At 36.0% G+C, this 17,209-nt stretch overlaps 1 protein-coding gene across 3 annotated transcripts in view; it reads right to left on the bottom strand.

The window, feature by feature from the left end:
• WDR35 (WD repeat domain 35) overlaps positions 1 to 17,209 on the bottom strand; it is a 63,748-nt gene that overhangs the window by 20,312 nt on the left and 26,227 nt on the right. For all 3 annotated transcript variants that reach the window (XM_007183479.3, XM_007183477.3, XM_007183478.3), the window contains 5 exons: positions 12,104 to 12,248; positions 9,335 to 9,404; positions 8,247 to 8,300; positions 5,944 to 6,053; positions 5,251 to 5,461 (listed from right to left, as the gene is read on the bottom strand). In XM_007183479.3, coding sequence (XP_007183541.1) covers positions 5,251 to 5,461; positions 5,944 to 6,053; positions 8,247 to 8,300; positions 9,335 to 9,404; positions 12,104 to 12,248 — 590 coding nt within the window. The remainder of the gene's footprint in view (positions 1 to 5,250; positions 5,462 to 5,943; positions 6,054 to 8,246; positions 8,301 to 9,334; positions 9,405 to 12,103; positions 12,249 to 17,209) is intronic.

Genomic DNA, 17,209 nt, shown 5'->3' with positions numbered 1-17,209 from the left:
CCCTAGTAAAAGAAATACACTCCCAATATACTTAATACCTCCAAGAACACTGTAAAAAGAATAGGATAACGTTGTCTGATAATGAACATAACTCCAGAATGCAATTTTTTAAAATATGTGTGTGATGTCATAGTGAAATAGAAAGTAACCTAAATCCAAATGAAATAACATATCAAATTTATAACTCTGAAAGTTAGTGCTTCATATATAATAGAAACTATAAAAATTATTATCATGGGAAGACACTAAAAAGATGAAAATAAGAAGTAAATATTGAATCATATTTAGTTTGCACTTAATATGTCTAAGTTTAATAATGAGGCTCTTGTAGGCACATTATATGTGTTTATTGGGTTTTTAAATGTATATTTTCTTTAAAAAGTAGAAATTGACTAAAATTATATGAGAAAATTTTATAAAATCCCTAAACTTCCTCAAAAAAATTATATTACCTATAGGCAAACAGTATGCTTTTATGAACAGAAAAAATCAGAATAAAATTTAATTCACAAACAATCACATGTAATGAAATATTTCTTATAAATTATAGAGGCCTTTCATATACTTTATTTTGGTACTACATGTAAACTAAGTGTACCCTTATAAAAAGGTTAATCACTAGAAAATTTTTTATTTTTAGCTAGATAATTTAACAAAGCAAGAGGGTCAAAAGATAAAGTCATAAAAGATGATCTGTGGATAAAAAATAATACCAAAAACAAAGAGAAAAGGAGAAATAGAAGAATAAGGAGAGAGATCAGGCAGCACCAAGATGGCACAGGGAGACCCTGAGCTCAATTCCTTCCACAAACACACCAAAACTACACCTACATATAGAACAGCTCTCTGTGAGGATGACTTGAAGACTAGCAGAATGGCTCTTCTACAACCAAGGCTGTAGAAAGAAAAAACACACCGAGTCTGGTGGGAGGGGAGGGGAAGTGATCTAGCCGAGACCCACACCCCTAGCAGGCAACCCAGAGATGGAAGGGCTTATCACAAGCATGCGGAACTTCCCTAAGGAGCAAGGGGTTCACACCCCACACTGAGCATCCCAGCCCTGGGGTCCAGCACTGGGAAGACAAGCTCCCTTGGCTGATTTTTAAAACCAGTGGGGCTTACCAGAGGGCTGTAAGAAACTGAGACTCTGCTCTTAAAGGGTGCAAGCACAGTCTTGCTTGCAGAGGCAGCAGACTGAAAAGTGCCTGGAACCCTGACCCACCTGCCAAGACTACACCAGCACGGTCTCCCAGCCGGCACTGGGCTGCAGCTCTAGCACCCCCCACAGAGGTGGCAACCACCACTGCACCACGGGAGAAGACGCAACATGCACTGGGCCCTGGCTGTAGCCCTTCCAGCTCCAGCCCCACCTTCTGCCAAGGCAGCAGCCCCAGAAAGCCCCGGGAGAAGCCCCCACCTGTGCTGGGTTCCAGTTCTAGCCCCCTACTGCCCTCCCTAGCTCCAGCCCATCCCTCCAAGGCAACGGCCCCAGCACACCCTAGAAAAAGTCCCGGCCTACACTCACTTCAGAAGCAGCTCTCCCACCAAAGCCACTGGGCACACACAGACTGCATACAGATGTTCTCACATAAGGACACACCTTAAAGAATGGGATAGGTAATTGTTTCACCTAATTTCATAGAGACAAAAAGAGAAAGTAAAACAAAATGAGAAGATAGAGGAATATGTTCCAAATGAAAGAACAACATAAAATCCCAGGGAAAAACCCTCATGAAACAGAAACAAGTAATTTACCTGATAAAAGAGTTCAAAACAATGGCCTTAAGAGTGCTCACTGAACGTGGGAAAAGAACAGAGGAAGACGTGAGAACTTCAACAAAGAATTAGAAAATATGAAAAAGAACCAATCAGAACTGAAGAACGCAATAACTGAAATGAAAACTACAGGAGAAGGAATCAACAACAGATTAGATGATATAGAAGTATGTATGAGTGACCTGGAAGAGAGAATAGTGAAAATCACCAAGAAATAAGAAAATATATGAAGGGAAAAAATATCTCACTGGTAAAGGCAAATATATAGTATAGGCAGTGGATCAATCACTTTAAAAAGCTAGTATGAAGGTTAAAAAATAAAACATTGTAAAATCAACTATACCTACAATAAACAGTTAAGGGATATACATAAATATGTAAAATGTCCAAAACATAAAACGCAGGGGGTGAAAAAATGTAGAGCTTTCAAAGTGCAATTGAACTTAAATGACTATCAGTTTAAAACAAATAGATATATGGACATATAAATATAGATATAGATATAGAAATGTCATATATATGAACTTCATGGCAGCCACAAACCAAAAACCTACGATAGATACACAAAAACAAAGAGACAGGAACCCAAATATAACACTAAAGAAGATCATCAGACCAAAAGGAAAGAGACTAAAAGAAGAAGTAAAGAACAGAGAAGAACTACAAAAACAACCAGAAAACAAGTAATAAAATGGCAATAAGTACCATACATATCTATCAATAATCACTTTAACTGTAAATGGACTAAATGCTCCAATCGAAAGACATAGTGTGGCTGAATGGATAAAAAAAACAAGACCCATCTATATGCTGAGACTCACTTCAGAGCTAAAGACACACACAGACTGAAAGTGAAGGGATGGAAAAAGATATTACATGCATAAAAATGAAAAGAAAGCTGGGCTAGCAATACTCATATCAGACAAAATAGACTTTAAAACAAAGTCTATAACAAAAGACAAGGAAGGGCATTATATAATGATAAAAGGGTCAATCCAAGAAGAGGATATAACATTCATAAACATATACGCACCTAACATAGGATCACCTAAATATATAAAGCAAATATTAACAGATATAAAGGGAGAAATTGACAGTAATACAATAATATTAGGGAACTTTATTCCCTACTTACATCAATGGAAAGATCACCCAGACAGAAAATCAATTAGAAAACAGTGGCCTTAAATGACATATTAGATCAAATGGACTTAATAGATATCTACAGGACACAAACACAGCAGAATATACATTCTTTTCAAGTGCTCATGGAACATTCTCCAGGATAGATCACATGCCAGGCCATAAAACAAATCTCAATAAATTTTAAAAGACTGAAAAGATATCAAGCATCTTTTCTGACCACAACAGTATAAAACTAGAAATCAATTATAGTAAGAAATCTGGAAAAAAAAACCAAACACATGGAAACTAAACAACATCTAAACTAAACTAAAAAATCAATGGGTCAACAAAGAAATCGAAGAATCAGTACCTTCAGAGGGTCACTGGAGATGAAAATGATCAAGCAGGGAATATCAACATTAAATACTCATTTCCTAATTCTCCAGGAAAATATGCTTTATCAATGAATTAGAATTTTGCACAGAAATGGCACCCTTTTCTCACACGTAATCTGAAGAAAGGTCTACGACTTAAGGAAAGGTATGAAACTAGAATTCATAATAACACTCAAACGTATAAAAATGGATTCAGTATTAACCATCAAACAACAGTTTATCTCCTGAATAATAACACAGAATACTACGTCCTGAAGGAGTTCTAGTAAGTTCAGTTTTGAAGAGTATGACCTCACATGCTAGAGGAGTGACTAGCAGAGTAACTAACCAAACAGGGACCACAGGCAGGGCCCTCATGAATGAAAAGAACAGCACACCATGGTTTATAAAGAAATCCAGTCAATGGTAATGTTATGAGAAATTCACCTACCTCTAAATCTAATAGAAATCGAAGGACTTGCCAAGCCAGACAACAGACTCCAAAAATAAATAAATAAAAGGTTGTTCTTTTAAAACTACTTAAGAAACACTTTCCATCAGGCAAAGACTTCCCCTGGTGCTAGACTGACCATGTGTGCTACACACACATTATGAACAGCCAGGCATAATCCTCTCACTTCTCCAGGCATGTGATTTTGGAATTAATACAAGTAGGGCCAAGGATGGAAAAAGGACCCTAACACTCAAAAAGTATTTTACTTCCATCCTCAAGTTTATCCCACGGTTACCTGTCAAATTTCCACACTTGTTTTGTACCAACGGTCAAATTTTCTTTGAACCCTTGAAAGAAGTCCATGCTTATATAGGTCAAATGCAGCAGCCCTGAATGCCCTTCCTTTGAGCCATTACTCAGGGCCTGAAAATTACAAAGATCCTTAAGACTCCTAAAAGCTTTAACAAAGCCTTTGAGAACAATTTACATCAGGTCATTGACCAACCCAAAGATCCTGAGTAGGGCTCAAACGGGGAAATGTGAAAATAATCTAGGATATGAAAGATGTTTAGTTTACCACTAAATAAATTATTACAGAAGATCTTCAGTAGCTCAGGGGCCCCAGCATGTAATTTCTTCCCAAGAAGGAAACTACAGGTCCAAACAAACATCAATTAATGACACAAAGCATTTATCAAGTCATCTCTTATTATTTCCACTAGTGGAGTATAACAGGAGTATTGAAAATTCCAAATTGAAAATCCACTGATAATTCAAAAATTGTTTAAAAGATTTATCTTCTTAATGATGTTTTGATTAGGCTACCACTCAAATTATTTTGAATTCCCAAACACAACAGCTAACAGTTGATACACAGCAGACTGACAGGAAAATTCTGAGCCTAAAAATTAGCTGATGTGAGCCACAAGTAGAAAATAAAAATATAACTCTAAAATCAGTGAGAAAGCAGCTTTCTGACACCCCAGAGACAGCAGATTATTAATCACAGCCCACATCTACCTGTTCATAAGATTATCAGGATGAGAGAGAACATGGATTACTAGGTGATAAAGTTCATGTAAATATACAGAATACAAAGGTAAGCACAGAATAAGCACAGAACAGGCAAAAGAGAATGAAAGGGCAAGGCAATTCCAAAACCACATTTTTTTGGCTGGTTGTTTTAAGCAATTTTTGTAAATAAGACTACTTTATTTGTTTTAAACTTTGACAAGGAAAGAAATAAAGACTATATAGTTAGTGAGCATGGTTCCATCTTTTAAAAAGAATAGATAAATGCTTAGGAAGTGCCTTTCAGTGAAAGTGGAGAATATTTAAAGGATAAATATTAATCGCTCTTAAGACCAAATATTTTCAAATTCCACAGAAATGTTTCTATTTATTTTCAGAATTCATGCAGCCAACACCAACAAACTTCTTGAAGAAACAAAGGGGAAATGTCCAGGTTTTGGTATTTGGCTCATTACTTATGTACTGTTAATGCTCATTTCTTGTTTTTACCTCAGGATCCAAGTTTCTGAAAACATACATTCTTGTCTTCTCCATCATTGCAAACAAATCAGGATTATCTTTGGCCCACTTCATATCCCAGACATCTTTTCGCTCCAATTTTAACAACTCGCCAATAACTTGCTGTCCTGTGCTGTCTGTTACCCGAGCATCCAAGTCAAAGAAGGTCAGAACTCCTGAGATGTCTATGATAGCAAGACGACTACAAATAATGAAAGTGGAGAAGGGGAAAAAAATTGTAAAAGTACTATCTGCGTTCATGAATATAATTACTTAGCACCATTCTTCAAAATAAGTTCATCAGAACCCGGGAATAAGGTAGAAATGGCTTTAAATAAATAACTGGCTTTAAACTAACATTTATAAATTTGATAGAAGACATGGGCTGCTTTCCATTTTGCTTCCTTGTGAAAAAAGTATCCAAAGGGATTAAAGCAACTGGTATGCAAATAATTTTTTTAAAATTACACTAGAATTTCTATATTTTGCCCAATGAGAGAAAGACATCTAGACGCAGTATAATAAATATAATATTTAAATACAAATATACTATAGTAAAACCACACTGAACTGTAAGACAAGTTTAAAACAAACACAAGTCTTTGCATTTATTACATAAATACAACAATCCCAATGGATGACTTCTAAGTCTAACATGTACGTGAGGAAAGTTTTCAGACTTACCTGGAGTTGCAATTCAAGGACAACTGGTAGGCTCGACAATTAAGGGAGTATTTTTGAATCAAACCAACATTAGGAAGACTGTACCTCTGAATGGTGCCAGATTCACGACTCTACAGAAAATATTTTTGATTACTAAAGCATATTTACCATAATAATATTAAATTACAACTACGGGTCTCTCTATATGTTCATGCATTTGTTTCAAAACCAAAGTGATGGTGTCATAGTGAATTCTCAGTTCTGATACTGATCATGTTCTGAGTACATATTTACCTCATAATTTAATTAAAACCTTTTTAAAGTGGCTGAAGGTGATCTAATTTTTTTTTTCATGTAATATTCAAGAAAGAAGTCAGAAACCTAGTTCTTTAATAATACACAAAGTCGGGCTTCCCTGGTGGCGCCGTGGTTGAGAATCTGCCTGCTAACGCAGGGGACACGGGTTCGAGCCCTGGTCTGGGAAGATCCCACATGCCACAGAGCAACTAGGCCCGTGAGCCACAACTACTGAGCCTGCGCGTCTGGAGCCTGTGCTCCGCAACGAGAGGCCACGATAGTGAGAGGCCCCTGCTTGCCGCAACTGGAGAAAGCCCTCGCACAGAAATGAAGACCCAACACAGCCAAAAATAAATAAATAAAAATAAATTTAAAAATAATAATAATAATAATACACAAAGTCTTACATCACAAGGAAGATGTATCTAGGGTTATTTACACTTGTCTAGGTTAACATTCGGGGTACATTAAAGGCTAAAATATAAAGCACTTATTGAACTAAATTTCATATATGTGAAAAATCAATATAAGATCACCATAGGAAACAGCTGTTACTGAAAGTCTCTGTTTTTATCCTATAGCCATCTATGGGATACCAGTTTGTGGCAAAGGGAGATGATCAGAAAGCAGTGATACAATGAGTATTAGTTTAAATGTGCTTAAAAATAAAACAGAATATAAGTTTCTGTGCAAGCCTTAAGGCTGACAGATCAACAGTTAGAGCAACAGACAGGAGAGAGCTGTGATTTTCAAACCCTGCTGTGCCTCTGGCCATAGCCACGGGGAAAAGGCAGAAGGCTGCACTCAGCCCATCGTTCCCTAACCCCTTTCTAATGGGCGCAGCTCTGCCCTCCCAGCATGCTTCTCCAGAGAGGCCTATCAGAAAGGCTGGGGAGGGCAAGAGAGGGGTGAGGAGGGCAGATATTTTTTAATGTACAAAAAGGAGGTATAGGCTTTAAAAGATTATATTGAAGTACACAATAAGATTTTGTTTTTGAAAAAGTGGGTCCTGTGGCTTTAAAAGTTTGAAAAAGGCATGGCTCTAAAAGCTGTTTATATTTCAACAGTGGAAAGTTTTAAACGCAGAAGATACCTTTTCCATTAAAATTTTTGGCTGGTATTAAAACTATTTGAGTGTTTCTTACAGATAGACTCTCATTTAGGAATTAAGTCAATTTTTGTGACTGATCCGACTTGCATGTTTTTATATTTTTCCTGCAAATGTCAGAAACACAACTAACACAACCAAAAACCTGCTGTGTAGCAAAGAATCTAAAAAGAAAACAAGAGACTCCACAGACCTGACTGTAAGACAAACTGCCTTAAAACATATACCAAATTTATTTGTTGAGGAAAAATGAATACTATGTTCTTAAGATTTTTTTCCCTCATAAACTTAGCTAATGTCTAAAGAATGTAACTAGAACTGGAAATATACACACGCAAGGATCTATTTATATAATTCGAATTTAATGACTCTACCAGCATTACTATATTAAACATTTATTTCTAAAATTAATATTTTCAAATTTCAGAGCTCAAGAAAAGGCACAACAACATTGATACATTGATTTTATTTGAAAAATTCAGCAAAAATTTGCCACAGGCTTCTTTATTTTACTGGCTACCAAGCACACTACCTCTTCATTCCAATTCTTATGGAAGCAGCTGAGCCAAAGCACTTTCTCCAATATGAAAAAGCAGGCCACACAGAGGAGGAAACTTTCCAAGACCTACTACCACCATCCATCTGCTCCACATCTGCCAACCTTTATAGGGCTCATTCAACCCAGCCTCAAACTCTCCCCAGCTGGCCACGATTCTACCACTTTCACAAAGTTATTTTTTGCAAATGATTAACAATTTGTGACGCAATCTTTAAAACTTTCTTATTTCTTTTGTTCGACCTAGTAAAACTTGAGGTGCCCGCAAGATGATATTCAAATCCAAAACATGTTGCTTTATTCTATTTTTAACAAGTTAAACGATTATTATTCATAGAATAAGTTTTTCTTTCAACAACTTACCACAATCAGTGTCTTATCAGATGCAGTTATGGCACAAATTGGATCCCTTGTGCCCTAAAATAAACCAGCATTACGCTTTAACAAATATTTATTGACTGGTTAATCTGGTACAAGGTAGTATACAATTCACTAAGAAGAATACTGTAACTATATATTTATTAACTTAACCAACATTTACTTACTGAGCACCTACTATATGCCAGACATTGAACTAAGCACTGGAGATACTCAGATAAAATCTTTGCCCTTGGGGATTACTCAGAAGTCTACTGGGAAAGACAGTGGACCCAACATCTAATGACAGTACAGTTTGATCAGAGTAGAGGTACACACAGGAGGTATAAGTGCACAGAGGGAGGAGCATAAACTTATACCAAAATGGGAAGAGAGACAAAAACTTGAACTTAGCTGTAAAAGATGAACATTCAGCAAAAGGACCAGCGCGTGCCAAAATAAAGAAGGCGGCAAATGGCATGGCACTGCTACAACCTGGATGGATTATTTTTTTAAGCCAGTCTCAAAAGATGACATGCTATTACATGCTATATGATTCCATTCGTAAGACATTCTCAGAGTGACAAAACTATAGAGATGGAAACAGATTAGTGACTGCCAGAGGACAAGGATGGGGGTGGAGAGTGGGTGTGAAAATGAAGAAGTAGCACGAGGCAATTCCTTTATGGTGATGAAGTTACATAAAACTACATGTAAAAACTAGTGAAAACTGAATAGGAATTGGGTCGTAGTCTAGTTTACAGCATCATTACCAATGTCAATTCCCTGATTTTGATATTACACTATAGTTACGTAAGATGTCACCACTGGGGGAAGCTGGGTAAAGAGGTTCTATGTGCTATTTTTGCAACTTTCTGTGGGCCTATGATCATGTCAAAATAAACTTTTTTTCAAAATCAAAAGAAGAAGAAACAGATCTAGAAAAATTTGAATTAGAATAGAAATTTTTAAAAGAATTACTAGAATAAAATGCTATTCATTGGAAACAAATTTTTTTCAGGTCTCAAAATAAAATTACAGTATTTCCAAATCTATGGATATTAACATTTGCTGGCAATAATAAAATCACCTACTTGAATGGCTTTACTATAATCAAGCACACCATCCACCGATCCAGAAGGAGTATCATCAACATGATAAATTCTGAAAAAAAAAATTTTAATTTCAATGATAGTATAAGTAAGGTTTATACTATTTCATGATCTCTAGAACAATTAAAGGATTGGATGACACCGATGAATACTGTTATTTAATATTACTGTCCTGATTATTTTAAAGAATTCTTGACACAGCTCAATCTTACAAAGGCAGAAACTACCTACCATGTGTTTACTAGTTATGCAAGTGCCGTGTTCCTGAGAGCTATGCCAAAAATATATTTGGACACTGAATCATATATTTCCAACGAATTTCGGTAAGCCCCAAGAGATATCTTCCCTTACTCTCCCAATGAACATCGGTCAGGAACAACTTCTAAAGCACCAAGTTTCTCTGCTGTTTCTCCATAATTTCCCTTCTAATGATATGCTTAATAAAGGTAAAACTTAAGTGTATTTGGGAAGCTCTAATTAATGGAATTCTTGCTCTGAAGTAAAAAACCCTCCCCTATGCCTACTGTGTTATGAAGATGCACCACTTCTGGTGTACCATCTCTCGGATACCTTTACTGTAACACTTATGCACACCACAGTATTGCTGCTAGTTTCCTTGTCTCTCCCACTAGACGGTGATTTTCCTAAAAGCAAAGACTACATCTCCAGTGCCTGCCACACATTGTCAGGCGCTCTATAATGTCTGCTGAAGAAAACATTAAAATGAATGGAGGTGAACAGAGAAGACACATCATTGAGTAGCTATGAGGCCCTGGGCAAGTTATTTAACTTCTCTAAGCCTCAATTTCTTCATCTGTAAAAGAAGGCGAACAATTCCCCCTTTGCAGGATTTTTGAGAGGCATAAATAAAATGATGTTTGTAAAGCACACATGCACAGAGCCTGATACATAAAAGGAGTTCAAGACATTGCAGCTGTAATATAATCACAGGAAAATTAAGCCATTTTCCATCTTTAAAATATCATGAAATTTTATCATTGTTAAATTGAAGTCGTATTTGTACTTTCACCAATATAATGAGATCAAATGTCAAATAAATTTTAAAGAAATGTATTAAATACAGAAAGATATACTAATTTAGAGGTACCATGTTTCTGCTTTCTAATACATTTTTATTAAGTACATACAGTCAATATTTCTACTTAGTTATCACAAAATAAAAGTCAAAGGTTAGAATAGGAGGTCTCTCAAGAGATCATTTAACCCAAATCCCTTTCTTAAAACAAGTAGGGTACTACAAGAAAGGCCAGTCTGAGTAAACTGGCTCAGAGCCAGATAAACCTGGCATTGTGTCCCATCTCCTCTTATCAGCTGGGAACCTCTGGCAAATAATTTACGCTGTGTGTCTCAGTTTCCTCTCTGTGAAACAGGAATAATACGAGTACTGACTAGACTTCCCAGTGTCTGGCACACAAGAAGTACTCTATCAATGTTGGTTCCTATCAACATCATCAACGGTATTTTACAGATGACGAAACTGAAGTCCAGAGAGAACTGGCCCAAAGTCATTAAAACTAGTAAGTATACCCCAGACAGAAATATAAGGAAATGATGCCTTCTTTATTTGTACAGAAGCCAGAATCTCTTTAGCTGGTTCACGGAGCACAGTCACTCCATGGAGAGGCTAGACTTTTCTGCCCCAACCTTGTCCTAAGATCCACCTTCTCCCCACAGACTGCAGGTCTCTTGTTACTAGTGCTACCACTGCCACATGCTGTCCTCAAAGAGGCCGAAGGTTCTTCCCACTGGGTCTTTCAGAACTACAGAGAATACAAGATACAGTATTTTTCCACTTCTTTTTTTTCCTGCTTCCACATGAATTCACGTATCCAAAATACTTTTACTGGGGTTATATCACCTACCTTAGTACATGAGTGAGTCTTAAAGGGAAGGGAAGATTGCCTTAAGATCTCAAGTATGTGTGAAGGAAAATGATTTGAAAAAAGCAACCTGAGATTTCTGACATGACTCCCCGCTGCCCACCACCAACAACACAGGCCTGTGCCCTCATTAACAATCATTAGGTTAAAGTTACTCAACCAAATGCTTTGCTTAAAGGCTTAGGATAACAACAAAAGGGCAGTAAACATGGAATATCACTAACAGAGACAATATAACTTACAAAACACAGTAAATGCACTGCTATACTTATTATAAAGAATCCCTCCATCCTGGATCCTAATTTCTCCACATGGTAGAGTCATCTTTACCCCCAGTTATCAGAAATAGTTCCAACCCCAAAACCCCTGGAATCCAGGGCAAGAGAAAGAAGGCAAGCGACCAATTCTCCCCACCTAGAGACCTCCTCCATATCTGTGTCTAAGGACCTGCCTCTCCTGTGATGATTATGATACTAGAATCACCCCACCGTCCTGGAAAGACCTCTACCTCTAACCCATAGGAATGAAGTTTTGGTTAGACAATCATATGTCAGTGTAGCATTATAACTCTAATACGGCGAGAGTAGATAAGCAAGAATAGCCATCCCTTATAAAAACATAGGTTTCAAGTCTTTTAACTCTAAAGGCTTTTCTTTTGTTACATCATGCTACCTCTCTTTTATTTTGATAAATTTAAACACATAAATCTGAAAGATATTCAAATTAATGGAAAATTATTTCTAGTAATCAAAACAATTTCCAGTTCTCAAGCATGACATTTGTAAATAGCTATGTCCGATTTAAATGTGATATGGTTGAGCTACTAAAAAATGTTCATCAAAAGATATACCTTTCTCTCCCTTCTTTTCGAGACCGGGTGATCTGATTAATTTCCAATGCTGTGAGCTTCTTTGCCACACGATACTGCCAGGTATAAAATGCTTCTTTTGAAGCTGCTATCACATGGGTTTTGGTCATTGTAACAAACAATGGTACTATTAAAAAGAACATTAAGGCAATTAGGTTACAATTAGACAGAATCACAAAATGTGCTGCAAAAGACTTCAGTGATCACTGAGTCCAACCTCGCATTTTACAGACAATATACCCTAAAAACAGTCTGAGAACTCAGAAGAGTCAAAAGTTTGGAGGACCATACAGAAATATCAACTCAAAATGAATCAAACATAAGTATAGAACTCTTAGAAGAAAACTTACGTGTAAATCTATGTGACATTGGGTTAGGCAGTGATTTCTTAAATATGACACCAAAACCGCAAGCAAGAAAAGAAAAAGTAGATAAACTGGACTTCATCAAAAATAAAAACATTTGTGCTTCAAAGGACACCATCAAAAAAGTGAAAATACAATCCACAAATGGAAGAAAATATTTGAAAATCATATACATGATAGGGAATTACATCTAGAATGTATAAAGAACTCTTGTAACTCAATAATAAAAAGACAAATAGCCCAATTTAAAATTGGGCAAAGCATCTGAACAGACATTTTTCCAATGAAGATATACAAATGGCTACTAAGCAAATGAAAAGATGCTCAACATGATTAGCCACCAGGCAAATGCAAATCAAAATCACAATGAGATAACACTTCACACCTACTAGCATGGCTAGAATCAAGAAGTCAGACAATAATGAGTATTTGCAAAAATGTGGAGAAATGGTAGGAATGTAAAGTGGTGCATCCACTTTGAAAAACAGCTCAGTAGTTCTTCACAATGTTAAATATATCAATAGAATTACCACATGCCCTAGCAATTCCACTCCTAGGTATATACCCAAGAGAAATGAAAACATATGTCTACACAAAAACTCATACACAAATATTCATAACAGCATTCATAAGAGTCAAAAAACTAGAAACAGCCCAAATGTCCAAATGTCCAAATGGATAAATAAAATAAAATTATTTCTATAATTATAACAGCTGGTTGGAAGGCAGTCTATTCTCTTATTCACTACCATTACTGCTTGGTTCAGGCCTTTATCCTTCCCTCTGATCTCATGTCTTATATTTCCTCATTAATTTAGAAAATGAAATTCTCCAAAGTTCCTTTTAATTTAGGAATATAGTCTCTGAAACATTTTTTTCATCCGTTCCATTTCTTAGAGAATATTTAATTAAATTCCTACTGTGTACCCTTTGATGAAGTAGTCTCATCAAATCCATCTTACAGATAAAGAAACAGAGGATTAAAGATGTAAAATAACTTGCCCAAGGTCACAAACAAAATAAACAATATAAAATTAAACACACACATTCACAAAAATATAGAAAAACAAAAAACTCTTTCATAAAAGATCATTTTAGTAGCTAATTTCTAAATTCACAATTAAAATGGTACAAAACATATTGTTCTATTCAAAACTACTGTACAAAGTAATCATTAATACAGTCAGAATAAAGGAACAGTGTTAATAACAGCTACCATTTATGGAGTTCTTGCCACAGTCCAAACAAAGGACATTTAGGGCAGTAAGAGACTTAGGAACTAAACAAAGAATTAGAAACTAGACTGATGGTATAGTGTTAACTGAACAGATTAACAAGTCGAGATTCAAACACAAGAATTTTTATATGCTAAATAAATAACTCAGTAGAGTTGAATCATATTAAAAAGTTTTTTTTAATTACAGTTGTCAAGATTTCTGTATTCAAAATGTGTACCACTACCAAACTCTAGAGGGAGTGAGAAGCCTTCCTGTAGGGAACAGCTGGTAGGAAGGCAGTCCTGAGAACGGTGGCAGAGCCCGATTCAGGGGGAGCCCTGAGTGGGATGAATGAGCAGGCCAGGCCTAGGCTTTGCTGAGCTTTTGCTGATCCCATCTGCACTAAATCATAAGACATTTGCTAAATATTCAGTAAATTCTACCATAGGTACTCTGATGCTGGTAACTATTATGCCTTTAGTGTGATGCGAAGTAAGTTCACAAACCTTAACTGCTTTCTAATAAAATAGTTTTTCCTAAGCATATAAAAGTATTTTTCTAACCAATGTTTAGCTACAATTATAAATTATACTCTTGTTTCCTTTTTTTTTTGATACATCCTAAATGATCACAAGTTTATTAACAGCCTAATTAATGCAAAATTAAAAAGTTAGTGGTTCATAGCAAGTCAGACTTCTTGGATTTATATCACAGGCACTTGCTAACTCTGTGGACTTAGATAAATTACTTATTCTCTCTTAACCTCTGTTTGCTTACTGTAAATTGAAGATAATAATATTACCAACCTTAGAGCTACTTTAAGGATTAAGAGAGATAACAAATATAAACCATAGTACAGTGCCTGGCATAGAATAAATGCTTAATAATAATAATTTTAAATGCCAATATTTATTGAATTTTTTAAATTATATGTCAGGCATTTTTATATAATTATATAGTTATGATATATAATTATATTAATATATTATTAATGTATTACATACATAACTCACACCTACCCTATAAGGCAGGCACTATTATTACCCCCATTTAGCAGATGAAGAAACTGAAGGATGGAATGGTTAAATAACTCACTGAAGTTGCACAGCTAGAAAGCGGTAGAAGCTGGGACACAAACACATTCAATCTGGTTCCAGAATCTGTGCTCTTAACCACTATGGCAGACTGCTTCTCATTAAGGGTTAATAGGGCTTCCCTGGTGGTGTAGTGGTTAAGAATCCACCTGCCAATGCGCGGGACATGGGTTCAAGCCCTGGCCTGGGAAGATCCCACATGCCATGCCGCGGAGCAACTAAGCCCGTGCGCCACAACTACTGAGCCTGCGCTCTAGAGCCCGCGAGCCACGACTACTGAAGCCCACGCACCTAGAGCCCGTGCTTCACAACAAGAGAAGCCACTGCAATGAGAAGCCTGCGCACCACAACAAAGAGTAGGCCCCGCTCGCCACAACCAGAGAAAGCCCGCGCACAGCAACGAAGACCCAACGCAACCAAAATTAAAAAAATTTAAAAAAATTTTTAAAAAGAGGGTTAATAACTGTTAGGTGTGGTTGCTATTATTTTTTGCTTTTTATAATAAAATGATATATAAATTCACTAGTCAATACAAAAAACAAATACAATATATATGAAACATGTTCTGAATCAGCATGGCAGTAATTTTGGCAAATTCATATGGGTAGATAATCCTATCTACATAAATTATGCTAGATCATTATTTATTATCTAACCCATCCAGGTGGTTTAGTTCTTAGTTTGCTAGAACTAAGCCTCTAGGAAAAAGTTAAAAGACCAAATTTTAAGAGACTGAATATTTTAGGAAAAAAACACAACCAGGAAAAAAGCAGTCCATGTCCTTCTCAACTATTCAGTATCCAGAAAGAAAAAATTTGAAATATCTAGAAAGATCATTGGCAAAAAATTGTACAGAAAGTAATTATGCTTCCATTAATTGAAACTTGTAACACTAATAGGTAATAGTTACTAGCTAAGCAAGGATGTAAAATAATTTAAGACAATCTAGGAATTCACATATAAGTAAAACCTGCTTGTAATATTTTAATGCTGAGGCCTGAAATAAATGTCTACATCTGTAATGTTCCCCCACTTTTCTACCTATTTCTCAGCCCTTTAAAGAGCTGGTAAACTGAAATTGCACTGAACTGTTTTCATCAAATTACCTCTCTCTGGCCTATATAGAAGACTTAGTGCAAATGCTACCGGCCACCATTAGAAAGCTCCTACGTGCTCCCCACATAATGGCTGCAGCACAGGCACCTGGTACTTTTCAGGCACTTTTCATGTCTTCATTCTTCTGCAAATGCTGTTTCCTCTCCTTAAAATGTTACCTGAAGAAATACTTATCCTTCAGAACTCAGCTCAAATGAAACCTTCTCTAAGTAGAAAAAATGTCCCTGACATCCTTATGCACCCATATCTACTTATCTAGCACCTAGCACAAAACCTAGCACACAGCAGGGGAGCAATTGTCATTGTTCAATAGACTAACTATATTTTAATTATCTGTTTAGACATTCTACAGGAAATGTCAGAGTTAATTTCTTATCACTCCCAGTACCCAGTACAGTACCTGAAACAGTATATACTCATCGATGGTTTGCTAAATAAATAGATTTTATTTTAAATATTTTCATACATTCAATAAACATTTGTCATGGGGCAAGCACAGCGTTAGGCAGTGGGGATACAGAAATGAATAACCATAGTTATATCTTTAAGAAGCTCAAAATCTTGGAGGGAAGGTAGATAAGAAAATCAATAATCACAGTGCAGAGTAAGTACTTTGGATAGAAGCACACCAAAGGTATACTGAGGGCTCAAAGGAAGAGGCCCCAAAAATGGTACCTAACTCTTACGTGTACAGTACAACAGAGCCTCACAAACTAAACTTCTGTAATAATACATAATGTTCTTTTCAAAAGTTTCTCTAGAGATTTTCAGGAAGAGCAGATGACAAATCACGTTCCCTAGAACAATATCAGTTATACACTTTTTTTGCTTTAGCCTCCAGTCCTCGTGAAAATTTGGCATAGAAACTTAAAAAAGGAATTTTACAGGATATGTATGAAGCAAAAATGTTGAATCTTTGGCTGAGTTTACTGCAGACCAGTGAAAGAACTGTTTGTTAAAATTTCAGCCAGTGAGACCGCAAAAAAAAAAGTTTCAAGACTCAATAATACAAATAATCATGCCCTCAAGCATTTGCCATTTTATGAGGGTAAAGGATTCACATCTGGCTTTATTAAAACACAGACTGCCTGTGATTAAAATTACTTTGAGGCTAACCCTATCATCATTATGATATTATGCTAAAACTTTTGATATTAAAAGAAAAAGCATATAATCTGAAGACTGACAGAATTCATCCCTTAGATTTAAGACTATTATATTTCTAATAAATGGAAGATATTCATGTGATAAGTGTAATAATTTTAAGCTAAGGAATATTAACATTAACAAAAAACA

The sequence above is a fragment of the Balaenoptera acutorostrata genome, chromosome 12 (genome assembly GCF_949987535.1).
Source record: "Balaenoptera acutorostrata chromosome 12, mBalAcu1.1, whole genome shotgun sequence".
Classification (NCBI taxonomy): Eukaryota; Metazoa; Chordata; class Mammalia; order Artiodactyla; family Balaenopteridae; genus Balaenoptera; species Balaenoptera acutorostrata.
This window is presented reverse-complemented; position numbering and strand designations above follow the sequence as displayed.